This window comes from Urocampus carinirostris, chromosome 19, assembly GCF_059441175.1.
Source record: "Urocampus carinirostris isolate Australia breed hairy pipefish chromosome 19, RoL_Ucar_1.0, whole genome shotgun sequence".
Classification (NCBI taxonomy): Eukaryota; Metazoa; Chordata; class Actinopteri; order Syngnathiformes; family Syngnathidae; genus Urocampus; species Urocampus carinirostris.
Genome location: NC_142367.1, coordinates 3297047 through 3318894, shown reverse-complemented (window position 1 = coordinate 3318894; position 21848 = coordinate 3297047). Strand labels below are relative to the sequence as shown.

General features: G+C 38.3%; 1 protein-coding gene across 2 annotated transcripts; it reads left to right on the top strand.

The window, feature by feature from the left end:
- The first annotated feature begins 1471 nt into the window (after positions 1–1471).
- Positions 1472–21524, top strand: dcakd (dephospho-CoA kinase domain containing). Of its 2 annotated transcripts, XM_088323937.1 has the most exons (6): positions 1472–1729; positions 5227–5341; positions 7891–8094; positions 9089–9176; positions 10302–10509; positions 21393–21524. In XM_088323937.1, the coding sequence occupies exons 2-6, from the start codon at positions 5230–5232 to the stop codon at positions 21453–21455; spliced, it is 675 nt and encodes a 224-aa protein (XP_088180063.1). In that variant the 5' UTR covers positions 1472–1729; positions 5227–5229; the 3' UTR covers positions 21456–21524. The 2 variants fall into 2 exon arrangements, with proteins under 2 accessions (XP_088180063.1, XP_088180062.1); XM_088323936.1 differs by lacking the exon at positions 21393–21524 and having other exon boundaries at positions 10302–17481.
- Positions 21525–21848: the final 324 nt, after the last annotated feature.

Below are 21848 nucleotides of genomic sequence, written 5' to 3'. Positions count from 1 at the left end.
TATATTTAGATTGGGGCAAATTAGTATTCTGTCAACCACTATAAAAAGAACACTGCTTTAGAGGAGATTTGCACGGGGGAATAGGACAAAATACCAGCAACAGTGTGTGAAAAGCTTGTGAAGAGTTATAGAAAACTTGGCCTTCCTTGTTGACAACAAAGAGTACACAAAAGGTACTGAGATTAAATTTTGTTATTGATCAAATGCTCATCTTGCAAACTTGATTGTTTTGCGAAATCTGTTGGAAGCAATCATAATTGGTATTAATGAAGAGAATAAAAAAAGAATTGTCTTTATGATATTTAATACTGCATGAATAAATTGACGGGAATTTGAATAGGTTTGTTTACATATGATACTTTTTATCATTTTTATTGGTGTAATAATAGTATGCAGCCTGTACAGCCCTTTGAGACCTCTTGTGATAATGGCTATACAAACAAACGTGACTTGACTTATTTTCCACCATGATTTGCAAATACATCTTCTAAACATCAAACAAGGTGTTTTTCCCCACATTCTGTCTCTCATGGTTGATGTTTACAAATGTTGACAATTCTAGGACTCTCTATTTTTTTTCATTCACGGCCCGTGATCAAATGTTTACTGGCCCGCTGCCTATGTCATAAAATTATTAATTTGTGGCCCTCCAGGAAAGTTGACCACAGTATAAAATACATTTGTAAAAATTAATAATATATATATATATATATATTTTTTTTTTATTTTTAACCAGATGATGGCAGTAGCCCTTTGGCCAGCTTGCTCTTGGCTTTCTGTGAGCATTTTAGCCCACACCATTTTCGACATAGTGTCTGTCAATAAAAAAAGGGAAAGTTGACTGTGAGGGGTGTCACTTCAGTGACAAGTGGAAGTTTAATAGAATTCTAGAACAACCGCATCTGCCTAATTTGCCCAAAGACTGGCTGTTTTCAAAGTATATACAGTATTATCAAGAGGCACTTCCAGACGAAGCATGCTGACCACGACAAGCTAACTGGAAATGAACGCTACGAAACGGTGAAGCAACGGGAAGCTGTTTTAAAAGCACATCAGTGCTTTTTCACAAAACCATGCGAGTCAAATGAAAATGCAATAAAGGTGAGCTACAAGGTCACAACGCTGATTGTAAAGCACAGCAAACCTTTGACGTAGGGCGATTTTTTAAAAAAGACTACATGAAGAATGCCAGGCTAAATAGTCAGCCCTCACACATTTTCAGTTTACCAAATATGGCCCACTTTCTGAAAGATTTGAACACCCCTGCTTTAATGTGTTTAGAATCCCTTCACAACTGTTACCATTTTTTTTTAACCGAGAAAGTAATATTTTGTTTGTTTTGTTTACAGTTATTGACAAATTGATTTAAACAGATTTATATTACCGTGAAAATGTTTAATGTGTGTACTAATGCCCGGTGTGGGTAAACGGAAGCGGAACCTTATTGTTGTAATGTCGGAATTATTTTGCAAGGACACATTGATCCCAATACCAGCTTGTTACAATGTTTTTGACCTCAAGTAATCAACGCTGAAATTTGGGACTAGTATAATCGAGCATTTTTTATTGTGCTCGAGTGCCAAATTGCAGGGAAACGTTAAAGTGGACGATGGCCAATTTTGTTGGTCAATATGCGTCAGTTTTGATGCAGTCGACACCGTTTAGCTTGTTAGCATTGGCTTAAAGTCCCGAATTCTTTACAAGTGTTTAGCCGTCTGGCGTTTACGAGGTAAGAAAGTACAGTATTAAAACACTCTTTTTTTAACATACACAACAAGTTGTAATTTTAGTAATGGTCATTAGCAAGTTATGGTTCAGTGCTGACTTAAAAATAATTCGCTTTAAGCTCCAATTAGAAAGTGTAAGCGAGTCGTTGGACTTAAATTATCGCAAAATACTTTCTTGAAGGAATAACATTTTTTTTTCATCTGTCTTTGTCAACGAAGCACAGTAACAGGTGAAACTGAATTACATGGTGCTCCACTTAATAGATGGCATAAATTGTGGCACATGTGTAAATAACCTGTTGCAATCTACATACCGTTCTGAAGTGCCAGTACAGTATTTAAAACAGGTATTGATGCTGATACCAACCCTTTTAAAGGGACAGTGCGTGTCGTGTTAAACCTATCATCGTAGTAAAAAAACAAACCAAAAACAACTTTATTTAAAATAAGCAAAACATGATCTGTTATATTGTACGCGCGTTTTTTTAAAGGGGCAGTTTCTGATATTTTGTGCCCCTTAGAATTACAAAATAATTTCATTGATTTGAATGTTAGGCAAAAATACATGAACTATCATACCAATGTTAAATTTATAAGGAAGCATAGGTCGAGATATTCTTATTTCTTCTACACTTAGGTTGTCACCATGTTTGTCTGGCATCCTGCCGCAATGCAGTGCTCTGTGGCACTGGCCCCTACTCGCAGCAGAGAACACGGTGCCATATAAAAGTCAAATATTACACATTGTGGCTTTAAATATTTGAGGGTCAATAAATGAGCATTCATTTGACATAACGTGGCGCTCACCTCGAGGAAGCTGACATAATTTTCTGCCATCTTGCTCTTTGGTTCCCCAAAAACCTGGCGACAGACTTGAAAAATAATGAAACTAAAATTGCATGGTTTAGTCACTTTGGGTTTTGTAGTTTCTATCCTTTCTTGTGCTTTTTAACACTTGATTTTGAATCGTCGAGTGGTCAAATAATACACACCATTCATCTAAGGCAGCGTTTTTCTAGACAGGGCACACTATTTTCGTTTAAAAGCTCTTTGTTCCTAAATGATTCCCTAGCACCAGTTTCCTTTTAATTTCTTACATTTTGTTAAGTGTTTTTTCCCCCATTTGTGGTCACCATGGTTCATATGCAATACAGTTTATAGTTTTTGGTTTTTGATTTTGCTGTAATTTTGGCTTTGACTCCATTTTTAACAATATAATTAATTCGAAAAACAGGTTATCTGTTTTCTACAAAAGTAACAAAAACAAATATTCAAATGAGCAAAAAATATTTGTGGTTGGAACAAAAAGTGGTTTTACTGTGTTTTTTCTTTAAACAAAAACGTTTTTAAATATACTTCCCTGTATTTCCATTTTAGCACATAATAAGTATATCATTTTTATTTTAAATGGTAATTTTTGTCCCCATACTGATCTGGGCTATTATTGATCACTGGAAGTAAGCAAAAATATTGAAAATGGCAAGCTTATTTGCAAAGATATGTTTGGGCAACTTCCTGCGACACGATAAACGAGGTCTCACAGCACAAAACACTGCTTCATTGTACCAGTACAGTATTTGTGATTCTACCATTATTGTCTGCCTTTTATGACAATTTAACAATCTGCAACCTGACATTAAAGGAACAATAAATGTCCACTAAATAATTGCTATAACAACATTAAATAATAAAGGTGGCATCTGTAACTTCAAAATATTCTGCTGGCTGGCACCATTTTCTGGCAGAAATCATTATAGCACCCTCAGTTAAGACGCTTGTGTGACGCGTGCACATACAGTACGTCACAAAAGTGAGTACACTCCTTAAATTTCTGCAGAGATTTCAAGATAATGTTCAGTAGAACAACACACCTAAGAATCATCGCTTTGACTTAATAAAAGGTAGTCTGTGTAATCCTTATATAGCTGGGTGAATTTATTTTGACCCTCAAAAAACTCAAAATATAGCCATCAATAATTAAACAGTTTGCAACAAAAGTGAGGACACCCTAAAGTCTGAGAACTTGCAGGCTGACCTCCCCCACCTCTTTAATCTCTGCAGCAATGCTGACAGCATTCCTGCCCCATCCATCCATTATCTGCACCTCAGTAGGGTCGCGGGGGTGATGTAGCCCGTCCCAGCTATCTTCGGGCAGCGGGCAGGGGACACCCTGAACTGGTTACCAGCCAGTTGCAGGGCACACAGGGACAGACAATTAACTCGCTCATTCACACCTAGGGACAATTTGGACTGGCCAATTAACCTGACATGCATGCTTTTGGAATGTGGGAGGAAACCAGAGTGCCCCGAGGAAACCCACACAAGCACTGCGAGAACATGCAAACTACACATAGGGGGTTCGATCTCATTACCTCAGAACTGTGCTGCACTGCTGCCCCACTCCTGCCCCTATCTTTCTTATATAGCATTTGGATGTGATGCTGTTAATGTTCACTCAGCTTCTATGGATATCCAACACAAGCCCTGTTGTGAGTGCATCCTATTTTTTTTAAAACGCTGGAGGATCTAGGCCACTGTACTGCAGCTCATCTTCAGGGTGTTGGCAATCATATTGTAGCCTTGTGCAACCTTATGTAGAGCCACAGAACATTTTTTAAGGTCGTCAGAGTTCCTTGCCCTTTTGTGGCATAATTGGGGTTTCAGTGACCAGCCTGACATAGTGTACTCCAAATTGAACACATCTGCTCCCTATTCATACCTGACACCTAGTAAGGGGAACAAGTCACATGGTATTTTGGAGGGGAAATGACAAAAAGTGCTTTGTTTGTTCAAGTAGGGGTGTAATTCCTTTGGGGTGTACTCACTTCTGTGGCCAGGGGTTTGGTTATTGATGGCTATATTTTCAGTTTTTTAAGGGGAAAAATAAATTGACTCTGGTAAATAAGTTTTACATAGACTTTTCATTGTGTCAAAGAATGTTTCTTCAGTGTTGTTCTTTCAAACATTATATCTCTGCAGAAATGTGAGGGAGTGTACTCACTTTTGTGACATACTGTACGTGTCTCTCTTAGACATGTTCGAATAAACCCTTAATTTTTCATCTTTTTTGGGGGGGTTGGGTTAGCATCAGGACTGTATTTGAAACAGTCTTTTTCTTACCTTTGCCATTTTCATCCTGGAATAAAAGAAAACCACAAGCATGCGCGTATACTTAATAGATATACTTAATAGAGAAAATATTTAATCTTAAACATTTTAAGGACACATCAAATTTCTCACCCCACCTTCTAATACTATGTTGTGTTTTCAAGATTTATTCTTTAATAGTTTTTTTTCTAGCAGAATACACTGAACGTTGTATACAAATGATTTTAGTATTTGCTATCAATATTGATTGCTCCTAATGTTTTCTGAAAAATTGTGGGATTGAAGACCCGTAATAACCTGTTTATTCAAGAATGGTGATTATTCATGTTTCTGTTTCTATCAGTTTGCTTTTATCACTAACTTAATTTCATATGGTTGTTTCTTAATTTAGAAGATGTATTTGGTGGGCTTGACCGGAGGTATCGCCTCAGGTAAAAGCACTGTGTCGTCGATGCTGCGGGAACTTGGCTGCCCCATCATCGATGCGGACGTTGTTGCTCGAAAAGGTGATTGATCAACATCTGGATTTGGAAGATATACATTTATTTGTGTCTGAGTAGAAATAAAATTGAACGTTGGCTCCAATTCAGGATCTCACATATATTCAATTGCCTAAAGAAATACCCCAGATTGTTTTATTCCAATAATTTGCTTTTACTGTATATCTTGCCGATGTATTGGGTAATGAGTATTCATATTTTACTTCTTGCCTGGAAATATGTTACTGCACTGCACTATATTTCATTGTATTATTATTAAGAACATTATCGGGGACCCCTCTCACCCCCATCATGGACTGTTCACTCTGCTAGCCTCTGGGAAGAGGTACTGCAGTGTGCGGTGCAGGACCACCAGATTCCACAGTAGTCTAGTCCCCCTGGCCATTAGACTGTTAAATGGTCAATCTAACATATAGTTAACCTAAATCTAAACGGCTGCTAATCTGACTTTTTGCACTACTGGCAGTTCTTTATAGCTTGCCACTCCTTGCACATTTGCTCTCTGCACTATTGTACTTACAGCGTTATTGTTACAGTGTTAATGTTACTGTTTACCTGACTTGTTAACCTGACTGCCCATTTTGCACATCTGGTTAGCTACTCCTCTTGCACTATCGGCACTATGGTAAAATACTATACGTAGCCATAATACAATACAACTTTTACTTATATCTGTACATTCAAGGAAACTGTGCGGGTCAGATGTATCGACATTTCGTTCTGTATACACGTGTACTAGAATGACAATAAAGTAGATCTGAATCTGAATCTGGTGCACTTGCAACTTGGGCCAGTGTCCAAGCAAGTACCATTTAAAAATATAGTTATCCCAACATTCTTTTTTAACATTACCTTTTAGGTCTTTAAAGGCATGTTTATTCTAGTGTGCCATGCCTAATCTCGTTTTTAGCAGTCCTTACTATGTTTTTATCAACAACAATACAGGACAAAAATTGAACTTTTTGGGCTGAATGCAAAGCATCATGTTTGGTATAAGAGTAACACTGCACATCACCCTGAAAACACCATCCCCACTGGAAAACATGGTAGTGACAGCATGATGCTCTGGTGTTGCTTTTCTTCAGCTTGTTTAAAAGTAACAATGTAAAGGTGTTAAAATGGTCAAGTCAAAGTCCAGACCTCAATCCTATAGATCAGGGGTCGGGAACCTTTTTGACTCAAAGAGCCATAAAAGCAAAATATATTAATTTTATTTTGGGAAAGAGCCACACCATATATTATGAGACAAATTTACTAAATTGCTAAACCCGCGCCACAGACAAAAGCTTAGTCTTCAGCACATTTATTTTTGATGATTTGATAAAAATTATGAAAAGAGAATAATGCCAGAGCCCGTGTCCCAAAATCAACAAACATACCACTTTAAACTTGTGTCTTTCTTGCAATTACTCAAGATCGGTTAAACTCATTTTGACCCTTTTTTTTCCACACATATTGGTTTCAAAACCAGATGTAAGCAGTTATTTTGTAAAAACGTCACAACATTCTGCAAACAGGGAGCCTGATGTGCTTATCTATGGCGCAGACGGCGTAGGGCGAGAGATGGGAGGGAGTGCTTGCACTTTTTGCATAGCTCCACCCATTCCTCCCACTCACCCAATCAAAAAACTTTAAGTTCTCTTCCGGTGTTTTGGCGTATTTACAGTGTGTTCTGTGGATTCATCATAAGGTATCTGAACACTGAAGACAGATAATATAGTGAGGTTTTATATAACGGATTCTTTAGCGATGTACAGCCAGAACGAGTTTTTTTTTTTTTTTTTTTTTTCGTGCAACACCTTGACTGTAAATTGTAGTGAAAAGCGTGCCCTATATATACTGCCAAGCACAACCATCATGTCAGCTTTGATTTGGCTTTGTGAGTCTTTGAACAGGATTGTTAGCTTACGTTTTGGACGAGATGGAGAAAATTTGCATGCAATCAAATTTGTCTCCGAGCCACAGGTACTCATAGAAAGAGCCATATATGGCTCGCGAGCCATAGGTTCCCGACCCCTGCTATAGATTGTGCACAGCATTTTTCAGATCTTTCTACAGACGATCATCATCAAACCTTAGGGAACTGTGTCAGGGATAGACATTATTAAAACTATTTAGTGGCTATATTTGCACAGATAAAATACATGTATATAGTTTAATTCTACATGATGTGGGAGCAAAGAACTCACGTCCTTCTTGGCTGAGGTCCCGAACAGAGAGAGGGGCTGTTTATTATCGTCAGAGGAATCAGTACAAACAAGAACACGACTTCAAAATAAAAGAATACAAGATTGATAAAAGTACAAGAGATATAATTACACTCATTGTTGAAACGTTACTTTATGTGTGTGTTTGTATGAGAAACATTGTTTTTATATTTAGTTATATAAAAAAACAAGCTAATTACCTTGAGACAGAAAATCAAGAGATTTACATTGAAAACCTGACAAACTGGACCAGTTTTGACAATTCTAATTATTTTACTCAGAGCAACACAGGATGCTTTACAAACACTGCCAACCGATTAACTTTGTGTTCTTAATTTTTAAACGCAGTCGTGGAGCCCCACTCACCCGCCCACTCGCGCATCGTCTTCCACTTTGGGCACGAGGTTCTGTTGGAGAATGGCGAGATTGACCGGCAGAAGCTGGGTCGCATCATCTTTGCTGACAAGGAAAAGCGAAAGCTGCTCAACTCAATCACGCATCCGGAGATCCACAAAGAGATGCTCAAGCAGATTGTGCTCTATTTCTTTAGAGGTAATATTTCATTCCGTGCATTAAAAACTCAGTATTTTTATGTTAAATGTCAGAAACATTTGCCATTCAAACATTCGTGTAACAGGCACTGTCAGGTCCACCTGATGAAATCTGCCGAGCAACTAGCTAACTTCCAAAATGTAAATTAAATTTCCAGCGTTATTTATGTACACTATTTATGATACAGATGAGAATGCTGTAGTTAAAACATACAGGTTCTTATAATACTATCTATCTATCTACCTTGGTCATATCCCTCAAGAGGGGTGACCGACAAGACAAACACATACAATAACAAAGAAAATAAAAGGGAAAAAATAGCAAAGAAACACACTCACATAATACAATGTAGAGAATTTTGGTTGGTCAATAAACAATTTTAACAAATAATCGATTAACCAATTAAAGAGCTGAACTCGTCTTGTCTTTTTGGAGCACCACATTCGTTTTTAGATAATTTTATCAGGAAAACGGATGAGAAACCTTTAACGTTATCGTAATTATCGGATACACTTAATTTTAGGTGAATCATTCTCAGTTTTTAATAGTTCAACATACGTTAACCAAGACACACACTTGGGTTTATGGAGATTTTCCTTTACTAATATTCCTTAGAAGAAACTTGAATAGAATACAAAATAAAGCAAGTATAAGAAAATAAAACAAAAAGAGCCAAATATTGGGATCTTGGCTGGCACAATTCGGATTGAAAAAAGTTGACTTAATTGTTACTGTAGATAGAGTTTAAAGTATCTGGGCGTGAGCAGGGGCATATTTTGTCTGCCAGAAAGAACAATGCTGTCCCAAAGTTGAGTCCTCTACACAAGGATTAAAATTAGAAAAAGTAATATTGGAAAAAGGGACATGGTAATGCATAGAGAAATCACATCAACAAAAGCCCATAGAATACACTTTTTAAAATCAAAAATAGATTTCTTTCAAATGTATTGAATTTCAAATGTGTGTTTTTCTGCATTTGTGTTTGTTTCTTAAGGCTACCGCTACGTTGTGCTGGATGTGCCACTTCTGTTTGAAACCAGAAAGCTCACGCAGTTTCTTAACCACACTGTTGTTGTTTACTGGTAAGGCTTGATCCAAGATATAAATGATGATGATGTTGTTGTAGTTTTTGTTCTTGTGTTGTGAGTTTCTTATGAGATGTATTTGTTTGTAATGAAGTTTATTTTTGAACTTTTTTCGTTTTTTTTTAAACAATATGTTTGTCCTAGAAGCCTTGTTCTCAAGGTTTCTTCATTTTCCTCATGTTGAGGTTTTGAAGTTTTTCTTTGCCATCATGTAGGTTTTAGATCAGGAGATGGTGTAATAATATTCTGTAGTTTGCAATAATCTGTGGTCTGTGCAGCCCTTTGAGACTCCTTGTGATTAAGGGCTATACAAATAAACACGACTTTTGAGACCTTTTTTCATCACGTTTTCAAACAGTGCATTTGCAAGTGTGTTGATAAATTCTGCAAAATCTCAAAAGTTTTCCGTTCATGATACCTTTTATTCATAGCAATTCTTGTACCCGAAACGACACAAAACCTATTATACTGCAGTCAGCCTGAACATTTATGAATAGACAGTGCTATTAAAAACTAAAAATGTATCATAGCTTACTGCTCCATTTTTATTTTAGCAAATTATGAAACACAAAAATACAAAACAAAAAAACAAATCATGCAACACTTATTTCTATGGTTATTTATGGTGCATAATTAGCATCTGCTGAAAAATGCATTGACATCTACTGAGATCCCTTGGTTATCGCGATATATGATATACACATTTAAATATATATTTATGCATTTTTTCCAAAGGTTTTGTGTTGTTGCAGTCAACATAGGTTAGAAGTTGAACTGTAAATTGTTTAAAGTTCTTGTATTTAAAAGTATCTTTATTGCACTGTAGAGTTAATATTTTTATTTTGTTGTGGAGTTCATTTTTCAGCGATTCTATGTTGCTTGACTTTAAAGTTGCTTAGTATAAAAAAAAGAATAGATTAGTTAAAAGTTCACTGTAGAGTGAAAAAATAAAGGCGAGTATGACATAGTATATAGCGTTAAGGTATAAAACATTTTTCAGTTACTCAAAAATTATGGGAAAACACTGACCTCTATTATCAATCTTTGTTAACAACCTCGACTAATATTTGCAGCCCTCGTAAGTACAGGTTATTAAAGCTATCATTACTTCTCAATTTGCAGCGACCCGGCCACTCAACTGTCCCGCCTAATGCAGCGAGACAAGCTGACGGCAGAGGAGGCCGAGCAGCGTCTGGCGGCTCAGATGCCGCTCAACGAGAAGCGAGGCCTGGCTAGCCACGTCATCGAGAACTCAAGCACACGAGAGGACACCCACCGGCAGGTCCTGAGGCTGCACACCAAGCTGGAGGACTCCATGGACTTCCTGTTGGTACGGGTGCTCGCCGTGGCTGCCGCCGCCGGCCTGGGTGGGATTGTGCTCTACGCTGCCAAGATGCTCTTGTCTTAGCGGAAGGGGGATGATGTGGTTTTGGTGTGACAGGTTGTCAGGTAGAGAACATGGGGAATGGTAATGTTCTTCACTTGAGGCAAGTTCTCGCCAGAATTTAGTAGGATTTCTTACAAAACATGCATTTTACCGACACATTTTTACTTCATTAAATACATTTTAGCATTGGACAATTGCATCCCTACTACTGTAAATATTCTTGATTAATGCACTTTTTTTCCCAATCAAGAACTCAAAAACTATCGCTGACCACAATTCCAAGACGGATGTGAGAGAGCCTAATTCTAACCACTGACCACCAGTGATACATATGACATATGAAAAGGCGAACAACTTTAACTCGTTATCACACTATTTTTTACTCGTGGTACCATTCTTCTCTGGTACTGTGAGTTAAAATAGTTTGATGGGGGGATACAATTATTATTTATACAATTACTATGTTTTTCATGTGTCATGTACATCAAGGCCAGCACCCGTGGTTGGAATCTGGCGCACCCTGGCTCTATTCCCAATTAATCCACCCGAAGAGTTTGAGCTGAGAGAAACCTACACAGATTTAATCAAATGTCAGGGTTGCGCGTTATGCACAAATAAATACAGAACATCCCTTACAAAATTTAAGATAAGAATGTATAATGTAACATTTACAAAACACAATATTAGTTTAACAGGCCCATGACAAATTGTGAATTATCAAATCGCTGCTGATTTTATTGTGTATATTTATTTGCTTTATTTTTAACTGGCATTTTAACCTTTTGAACTGTGCTGTGCAGGTAATGGTTTGAATTTGATTTGCCATTTGCTGCTGGTTTATTGAGTATTGCTATAAAAGGTGCTCCCAAGAAAAAGTAGAGATTTAAAAGTGAACTTACAGCACACATTTTTTATTTATTTCTCTTTTGCCTTTTACGAGGTTTTTGGGGCTACCCGTAGCAGCAAGATGGCCAACAATCATGTCAGCTCCTTCTTGGTGAGTCTTGTTATGTAAAATAAATAAACATTTTCTTGATAGATAGATAGATAGATAGATACTTTATTCATCCCCGAAGGGAAATTCACATTTCCAGCAGCATCCCTGAGCTGAGAACAATACAATAATAAAGCAAAAAGAATACAATATACAAATACCCAATGTGACATGCTTATACCGACTGTAGCGTGTTCTATAGAGCTATAAGATGCTACACAGAATACATATTGCAATAAAATTCGGTAATATACAATGTAGGGGGTGTGGTTTAATGTGGGCTTTTACTCTGCCGGGTAGAGTTAAAGAGCCTCATGGCATGAGGAAGAAAAGATCTATTCAGTCTGTCCGTAGTACAAGACAGTGACAGCAGTCTGTCGCTGAAACTGCTCTTCTGTCTGGAGATAATGCTGTGTAGTGGATGCGATGGATTGTCCATTGTTGATCTATGAGTATTTAAAAAAAATGAACTTTTATATAAGAGTTGGTGTATTTTCGCTTATAAGGTTTTTTTTTACCCCTTGGATGCACTAAATAAAAACACTGTACATTTAAAAGTGAAATTGAAGGAAGGATTTTAAGGGTACACAGTGTTATTTAGCACCTCCTAGCGGTATTTTTTTTCATTTATAGAAATAAACAATACTGATTTAAAAAATACATGAACTATCATATAAACGTACTTTTATTTAAATACTTGTAGGTCGGGAAATTTGCACCAATTTCGCCTATCATGAGCCTCACCTACAGGGAACTGACATGAATGTCAGTCATCCTTCTGCTATGAATACACAAATAAACAGAAACCTTGTGCAAGGTTGAGCAAAAATCTGAAGGAAAATGCTGCGATTTGGTCAATTTGAGTCTCTGTAGTTTGTGTTTCTTCTTGTGCTGTTTAGGACTCATTTTTAGTTGCACAACACAGCGTCACCTAGTGGTCAAATAATACACACTGTCCCTTTAGGAGTTTTATAACCTCACGCAATGCTGGTCCTTAATGCTGATAATTTAAGGGTTTTGCACAAGTGTCCAAATGCTGGAATGGGGAGAGGGTCACAAGCTTTATTTACAAGTAATTATTACTACTTGCCTGTTTTTAGATTAGTTATTGTCGTTGGACTTTTTTGCATGGGATTCTCTATATAATCAGACTTACTTCAAATGCTTCAAAATGTATTACTTTCTTTACAAATTCACAAGCTCGTAGTCACTTTTATGACTGATAAAATTGAGATTTTACATTTTTAGCCTTATTGCCTAGCCCTACATTAGCCTTTTTATGACCTGGGGCCTTGTTTATAAGAGACTAAGTACGCACAAAACAAGGCGTACACCATTTGTAAGCAACATCAAGTATTTATAAAAAACTAACTTGACCGTGGAATATGCGGACTTTTGCGGGAGCCTTGGCCCTGCCGTACGCACAAAATCTGGAGAAATGGGAAAATAATACCCAACGGCAGACAGATGAAACCAAAGAAAGTACAGTATCTGAAATCTAAATGTTTGTGCTAAAAAAAAAAATATTACTTTTCACATAACATAAATGAAGCAAAAATCTTATATTATCAATCCACCAATTAACCAAAAGTGAGTAAAGGGATAAATTATATATATATATATATATATATATATATATATATATATATATATATATATATATATATATACACACAGTGCATCCGGAAAGTAATCACAGCGCTTCACTTTTTCCACATTTTGTTGTTACAGCCTCATTCCAAATTGTATTAATTCAATCTCTTATCTCAAAATTCTACACAAAATACTCCATTATGACAATGTGAAAAAGTTTTTTTTTTTACTTTTTTGAATTTATTAAAAATAGAAAACTAAGAAATCACATTTACATAAGTATTCACAGCCTTTGCTTAATACTTTATTGATCCACCTTTGGCAGCAAATACAGCCTCAAGTCTTTTTGAATCCCACAAGTTTAGCACACCTATCTTTAGGCGGTTTTGCCCATTCTTCTTTGCAATAAGTCTCAAGCTCAATCAGGTTGGATGGGAGATGTTTGTGCACAGCCATTTTCAGATCTCTCCAGAGATGTTCGATCGGATTCAAGTCTGGACTCTGGCTGGGCCACTCCAGGACATTCACGGAGTGGTCCTGAAGCCAATCTTTTGAGATATTGGCTGTGTGCTTTGGGTCGTTGTCCTGCTGAAAAATGAACCTTCGCCCCAGCCTGAGGTCAAGAGCGCTCTGGAGCAGGTTTTGATCCAGGATATCTCTATATGTTGCTGCATTCATTTTTCCTTCTATCCTAACTAGTCTGCCAGTTCCTGCTGCTGAAAAACATCCCCACAGCATGATGCTGCCACCACCATGCTTCACTGTAGGGATGGTATTGGCCTGGTGATGAGCAGTGCCTGGTTTCCCCCAAACATGGCGCCTGGCATTCACACCAAAGAGTTCAATCTTTGTCTCATCAGACCAGAGAATTTTGTTTCTCATGATCTGAGAATTATTCAGGTGCTTTTTGGCAAATTCCAGACAGGCTTCCATGTTCCTTTTACTAAGGAGTTGCTTTCGTCTGGCCACTCTACCATACAGGCCTGATTGGTGGATTGCTGCAGAGATGGTTGTCCTTCTGGAAGGCTCTCCTCTCTCCACAGAGGAACGCCGGAGCTCTGACAGAGTGACCATCGGGTTCTTGGTCACCTCCCTGACTAAGGCCCTTCTTCCCCAATAGCTCAGTTTAGAAGGCCAGCCAGCTCTAGGAAGAGTCCTGGTGGTTCCAAATGTCTTCCATTTACGAATAATGGAGGCCACTGTGCTCATTTGGACCTTCAAAGCAGCAGACATTTTTCTGTATCCTTCCCCAGATTTGTGCCTCAAGACAATCCTGTCTCGCAGGTCTACAGACAGTTCTTTTGACTTCATGCTTGGTGTTTGTGCTCTGACATGCACACACAACTGTGGGACCTTATATAGACAGGTGTGTGCCTTTCCAAATCATGTCCAATCAACAATTTGATTGCAGGTGGACTCCAATTAAGCTGTAGAAAGATCTCAAGGATGATCAGTGGAAAAAAGATGCACCTGAGCTCAATTTTAAGCTTCATGGCAAAGGCTGTGAATACCTATGTAAATGTGATTTCTTAGTTTTCTATTTTTAATAAATTCAAAAAAAGTAAAAAAAAAAAAAAAAAAAGAAACTTTTTCACATTGTCATAATTGAGTATTTTGTGTCGAATTTTAAGATAAGAGATTAAATTTGGAATGAGGCTGTAACATAACAAAATGTGGAAAAAGTGAAGCGCTGTGAATACTTTCTGGATGCACTGTGTGTGTGTGTGTGTGTGTATATATATATATATATATATATATATATAAAAAAAATATTTATTTTAATGTATTTATTTTAATGTATTTTTTTTCTTTTAACTTGGAGACCCTGGTTTGGTTGTATATGGTATGGGAAACACTGTGAAGAGTATATTTTAAAAAATGAAGAAAGAAGCGCAATCGACATTGACTCTCCATGTTGTCGTGCCGAAAAATGCACCCCCGGTGTGAATTGTACTCCACCGTGCAAACGTTAATAAAACAACTTTGTATTTAAGTCTTGGTGGAATGTAATAGAATAGTAAAGCACAGAGTATTTGCAGCTTATATACCTTTCAGAAATCACTTTTGATGAATTAGAAAATATTGACTTTGGCGAAATAACACCTAATGTTCTGAACCTTCATCTCCCATTTCAGCTGTTGAGAATTTGACAGTTTATTTCAGCGTAATGAGCTTTATGGTAGAGCACATTAGTTTCCAATCCATTTGACATTTGGAAAATTACTATTATTTTAATCGCTGGTTAACCGCAATGAAAGCAGCTTGTTTACGTGTCCATCGATTGGTAAGAAAAGGCGGCATCGTTTCGCCGAAGTAAATATTTTCAATTTGCTCAAAAGTGATTTCTACAAGGTATTTAAGGTACAAATGAACCGGCTTTACTGTTCTATTACATTCCCCCCCAAAAATAGATACAAATTATTTTTAGTGACGTTTGCGAGAGGTTACATTTCTCACGGGGGTGCTTTTTTTCAGCACACCACTACTCTGCATTTTTTCGCATTGATGCCAATGTCGAGCCCCCCCAAAAAATAACTAATGACAATCCAACTCACCCATGAAAACCTCCACTTTGCATTGTGTAAAAATGTGCTTTTTGGTTCTTTTTTTTTCTTTTGGCCATCTTCGCGTTTGGTATGTTTAAATTTTTATCAAGGGCATTCCCACAGCCTTTTTTATAGGCATGAAGGGGCGGCTCCCTTCACGTGCGCCCAACTTTAGAGTTGATTGTGATTACAAAGAGAAACAGGCATGGGGCGTGCATGCCTTTAGTAATCTTTTTATTAATGAGAGCCCTGGTCTTAAAAACGCACAACGTTGTACAAATAATCAGAAATAGGTACATTTGCAAAAGTAGGAATGCAAAGATCTTCTGTCATGTTTTGTACAATTTCCGACTGAATTCTTGTGAAGAAACTTGATTAATAGATTAGCTACACTTGCACTGACTTACTGTCAATTATATTTTCACGTGCAATTTGCGTTGGTTGTGCTGACACATGAAGGTTGTGAAATCTTACAGAGGAGTTTAATAAATACTAAGAGATTGTAGCAATGTTTGTTTTTGTCCTCCTACTGCGAAGAAGACTCTTAATACCACTGTATTTTCACGGCCTTAAGGTGCAAATGAAAGTCTCAAGATTCTCTTCAAATTGTGTGGCGCGCCCTATCGTGCAGTGCGCTCTGTGTGTGTGTGTTTGTGTGTGTGTGTGTGTGTGTGTGTGTGTATGTGTACGATGTAATTGGGCAGACGCAGCTGACGATACCATGAAGGCTGCTAAAGGGGGAAATATAGGGGTCAACACTAAGGGGTAAGGTGTAGGCGTGTATTTAAGGCTAGGTTCACACTCCAGAGCTTAATGCTCAATTCCCATTTTTGGGTGAAATACGATGTTTTTGTGGGATTGTTCACATTTCCAACTAAATCTGACTTGCATGCAATCTCCTATTTGAAAGCCAGAAGTGACCCACATGCGCAGAAGAGGACACGTGAGGTCACACGCAATGCATGAATTGTTTGCGGAAGTACTCATTGATGCTAACGACATGGCGTATCCAGCAAGTGGAAAGTTATTGTGCTAGTTATTGTCCCCAAATATGAATTAAATCAAAAATCTTTCCCTCCATTGAATGCTTTCCATGTTTTCGTCCGCCGTAGTGTGTTGATTTCTACGCTCAAGGAACAACATGGAAACCGAACAGCCGTGTGAAAATCAAAGCTTAATAAATCGATGATTCGTAAGCTGACTGAGGTTCTGCAGAAATAAGGCAAGGTGGCCTCAGTTGAAGGAATAGACTCAGACAGCGCATCATCAAACAAAGAACAACAGTAATTGAAGACTTTTCAGACCCCATTGTGTGTATCGCTACAGACCCCTTAACAAAAAAAAGTTGTATCCATGGGTTTTACTTTGTAATCAATACTTTAATAAACCACAACCAAACTCAGTTTTGCTGCCGCTGTATCGATAAATACTCACACTTGTATGCTTGTCTGCATTGTTGTAAAGCAGCCGCAGCAGAGGGCACCCGTGCCCAATAATCAGGAGTGCCGTATGTATTTATTAAGTACAGAAATGGAACCAGCTCTGAATACTGCGGCTTTTAACATGGTGCGCCCTATGGCAGTGAAAATACGGTATATACTGTACATGTTACCAGAACGAATGTATTTGACAATGTAGTCAAAACAGGAGAAAGTTAATCAACTTTATTGTAATTCTTTTTAGATTTTTTTATCCTATGCTGTGATTTGGTCCCCTCTCTGTGAACACTCTTTTTAAAATGGATCCGCTTAACACAAAATAAATTAATGCTGTTTCTTATAACATGTTTGACTCTTTTTTTCAATAACACAAATAAGCTCTGAATCTCTGTAGTAAAACTTTCTTGGACAGAAGAAACATTAAGACCCGCGGACAACAAAATTGAAGAACGCAGGCAAATGGAATGATGTCATTGCCCCCATCGACAATGTATCTCACTTGGCTGGGTTCAGGACCCTCCAAGACACAAAGTCACTAATGTGGAGTGATGTGTGGCGGGGCTGTGCGTTCATAACATACTGTAAAGCAACACAAGAGCATGTAGAAAACTATTGTCTCAACACAAGAGGTGGCAAAAGTCATCATATGAAGTAGTCCGTACACAGTTAGTGTGATGTTACTGTGACGTTCTAAAGCAGGGATGTCAAACTCAGTTCGTCCCTTAGGCCTGGTCCCGATTTTCTGTTCTGAGGCGGGCCAGATCAGTAGAAAAAATAACAACTCCAAATGTTTTGCTTTGTTTCAGTATTATGCCCTACACGGGAAATGGTTAAGTGTTAGAAAGTGTGTGGGAGAAATGGAAAAGAAGGGATGGAAGTCAAAATAGAAAGAGACGGGAAGAGAAGTTGTAGAGAACTTGAAGGGCAGGGAGGATGACACTGCTATCAATCAATCAGTCCAAATTAAAAACATTTCAGCAAAATATTGTGATGTGTCAGAATGTGTAAAGGAATAACCCGGAAAAAGTGTTGGCAAGTCGGGCCATCACTACGAATACCTCACGCAATTACAACAGTTTGGCAAAAGCCAGCAAAAGCAGACGTCCTTTGATCAGTTTTTCAAGAAATGCGAGGCAAAAAGGTAAATGCATATTTGTATTTTTTCTTTATTCTTTATATTTTTACATTATTTGCCCTTCGTTTTATATCTATTGTGCGGTGATCAAATTTTAACATGTATTAGTATCATGTTCTGATGCTTTTTTTATGATGAATTAAAAACATTCTTTTCGAAACACATTTATTCAAATACAATGGGGGGAAAAGATGTTCATGTTTGGCATTGAATGTTCTAATTGTTTTTTTAACAAGTGATTGAATGCCGTTTTACACCTGAACCAACTCACCACGATACACAAACTCAACACTGCCCTCTAGATAGATGAATAGATAGATGTAATTTATTTGGCATCATTGTACACATGCATACAGAACAAAATGTCGATAAATCTGGCCCGCACAGTTTCCATAAATATATAAATATAAGTAAATAGTAATGAGTTAGAGTGTTTTCAAAAAGGATACTGTACAATAGTGCAAAAGACTTGGAGAACGATACAAGCCAGTAGGAGGATCATCCATCCAACCATCATCTGCTTATCCTCAGTAGGGTCGCGGGGGTACTGGAGCCCTTCCCAGCTATCTTTGGGCAGGGGACACCCTGAACTGGTTGCCAGCCAGTTGCAGGGCACACAGGGACAGACAATTCGCTCGCTCATTCACACCTAGGAACAATTTGGACCAGACAAATAACCTAACATGCATGTTTTTGGAATGTGGGAGGAAACCGCAGTGCCCGGAGAAAACCCACGTAAGCATGGGGAGAACATGCAAACTCCACACAGGGGGTTCGATCTCATGACCTCAGAACTGTGCCGCCGCGTGCAAAAAACACAGAATTCAGGAAGGAGGCAAATAGTTTTTCACAGAATGGTAAATTAATAATCCCTAAATAGATATTGGGGACTTAGACATCTTACTTGAGTTGCCTTGTACAAATTTTAAAAAAATAAATCCAAAAACACTTTTTAAACGTTATGAGTTGGCCTCAATCTTATTCGAGAGTCTTTTTGCACGAGGGCCATATTTTATGAGGTTGTACTTTATCTGAACCAGCCAGTGTGAAATCTCTTGAGGGAACGGCTTTTGGGAATATTAATTGCGGCTTTAAGATCGAAGCCAAGAAGGTCGATCGTCCTAAAACCATTTCGGATTCCGCCGCTATTTGCTAACATCAGAGCTCCGTCCCCCTGCGGGCACCCGTAGCGTATCATCTGTCTGAGCGCTGTTTCATCAGTGCCCACCAACCATCAGGAAAATAAGAGCTGCCAATACTGATAAGGAAGCCGTCCGGGCAAAATGCTAATGACAACTTCATTGTGTTGTATAATTACTTTGGTTATTACATGGACACTAATTGTTTTCTTTATCCCAAAAACGGGGAAAACATATTGTCTGAATATTCGTAATTCCTCGAGGGCTTACAAGCAATTAATCTTTGCAGACGGTTATCAAGAACTACAATTACATTTTTTCCCTAATGTGGTTTTCACTTGGCTTCCTCCTGATTCACAAAAACTAGTCTAAATGCTAACCTCATCTGCATTCGAACTGTGCTCATTGCTTACTATGCGTTGTAATATCTAAAAAAACAAAGCTCAGATGATATCAACCCAACATTTCCTGGCTTCACTTCCTGGACATGTAAGTAAAGATTGACTGTTATCGGTTTTTCAGGGAAGACACTGATTAATAGTATTAAGAGGAGGCAATAACCGATATTTGGAGCCGAGATTCAATTGCTGTAAAAGTTTAAAAATTGGCATAAAGAAATTCCTAATAATTAAAAAAGAAACAAATAATATTTGTTATGAATTCAAATAAAACTTCAATAGCTCTGTGAAACATTTCACAGTAAATAAATTAGACTTTCAACACAACGAGCATGACTAATCTATCACCTAAACCAAAAACTAACCGTGCAAGGAATAAAATTAGGCTTAGCAGCTACTTGTTGAAACGTTTTTAAAAACTTAAATATCTCCATGATTTTTTTTTACAATACATAAATAATCATTACAACCAACATGTCACGGTTGCCATGGCGCCCAATTGGCCCCGCCTGTGTGGTGCCAGCTCGTTGACAGATTGGCTTCCCTTCTATTTAAGCTCAGTGATCTCACGCTTCCTTTGTCAGTCCGTCAACTAACCTGTAATCCCGCAAGACGTGGGTTTGGACCCAGTCCTTTTTCCTGTTGGTATTTCCTGTCCGATTTGTTCCCGTTTATTTTGTCCTGTTTAATATCGGTTTCCAGTTTCGTTCCCGTCTAGTTTGTCCTGTTTGATTTCGATATCCTGTTTTGATATCGATTCTGTCTGTCCTGTCCTGTCCGGTATCGACCCCATCTGTCCGATATCTGCTCGGGCAATTGGAATCAATCTCGTCGGCCTCCGGCTTCCTGTCATTCCAAGCCAGACTGCTGCCTAACGTGCAGGACTCCCCATTTCCCGTAAAATAAAAGGCTTGTGTAAGAAACGTTATGCGATTGGGTCCTGATCCTGTTCCGGTTCATGACACAACATCACTTAAATCAAATTTGAGGCATTGCATAAACCTCTCATAAAACCGTATTGCAACATGCAATAGAAATTTCATCGGGGCTCGCAAACTAAAAAGTGTGGGCACTCCTGTTTTAAAGCCAGATTGATGAACTAATGTTATGGTAACAGCTAATAACTTAGCCTTCCACTTCCTTTGTGTTCTCAATCTCAAACATACACGCTTGATTGTGGAACTTATGTTATGATAAGAGCGTTCTGTTTTTCCCGCGTACAACAGATTAGCGGTGCAAAGGCTGAAATTGAAATGAATTATAAAATCAAACTGCAATTATTTTTATAACTAAAGAATAGTGTAGGTATAATTTCTCACTCAATAGTTGTTGATGTCTTTTTGTCTTTAAAGGGACAGTGTAATGTTTGACCACTAGATTTCGCTCCATTGTGTAGTGCAATTGAAAACAAGCACTGCAAAGCACAAAAAAAGAATACAAACTACGGAAACTCAAAGTGACCAAACTGCACTATTTTCTCTCAACTCTGTGTCATGATTACTCATTGCCCTCACCTGTGCTCGCTCGTTTGGCGCCAGCTGCTGCTAGTTGCCTGATTGATTCCCCTCCTATTCAAACTCAGTACTCCAGTCATTCCTGGTCAGTCCGTCAGCGAACATCTGCGAACGCGAGGCAAGCACTTTAACTCTGGCTCCCGTCTGTCCCGTTCTCATCCGTATCCTGCTCGTCTGTCCCGGATTTCCGGATCGTCTACGGCTCCCTGACTTTTCCCTTCCTTCGACAACGCTCTGATCTCCCGCTCCGGCTAGTGACCCGTTTTGCCCATTCACCACTTTCCGAACTCCCGCTCCGGCTACTTGATCCAATTTGCACGTCGATCATGCTCCAATCTCCAGCAACTCTACTCGTTTCTGCATTCCGACCATGCTACGATCCCATGAGCTCCTTGCTCCTACTGCCCACCGAGCGCCAGATCGCTGGCATTTGTTTCCCCGCACCTGACTTCCTCGATTATCCAATGAACTTTTGTGTGAAAATTTACGTGTTTGGGTCTGGCTCTGAACACTCTGTTGACTAG

Coding starts and splice junctions, on each gene's coding strand:
- dcakd (XM_088323936.1), top strand. CDS start 5,230: ATGTATTTGGTGGGCTTGACCGGAGGTATCGCCTCAGGTAAAAGCACT. Junction 5,342..7,890: donor GGACGTTGTTGCTCGAAAAG/GTGATTGATCAA, acceptor TTTTAAACGCAG/TCGTGGAGCCCCACTCACCC. Junction 9,177..10,301: donor CACACTGTTGTTGTTTACTG/GTAAGGCTTGAT, acceptor CTCAATTTGCAG/CGACCCGGCCACTCAACTGT.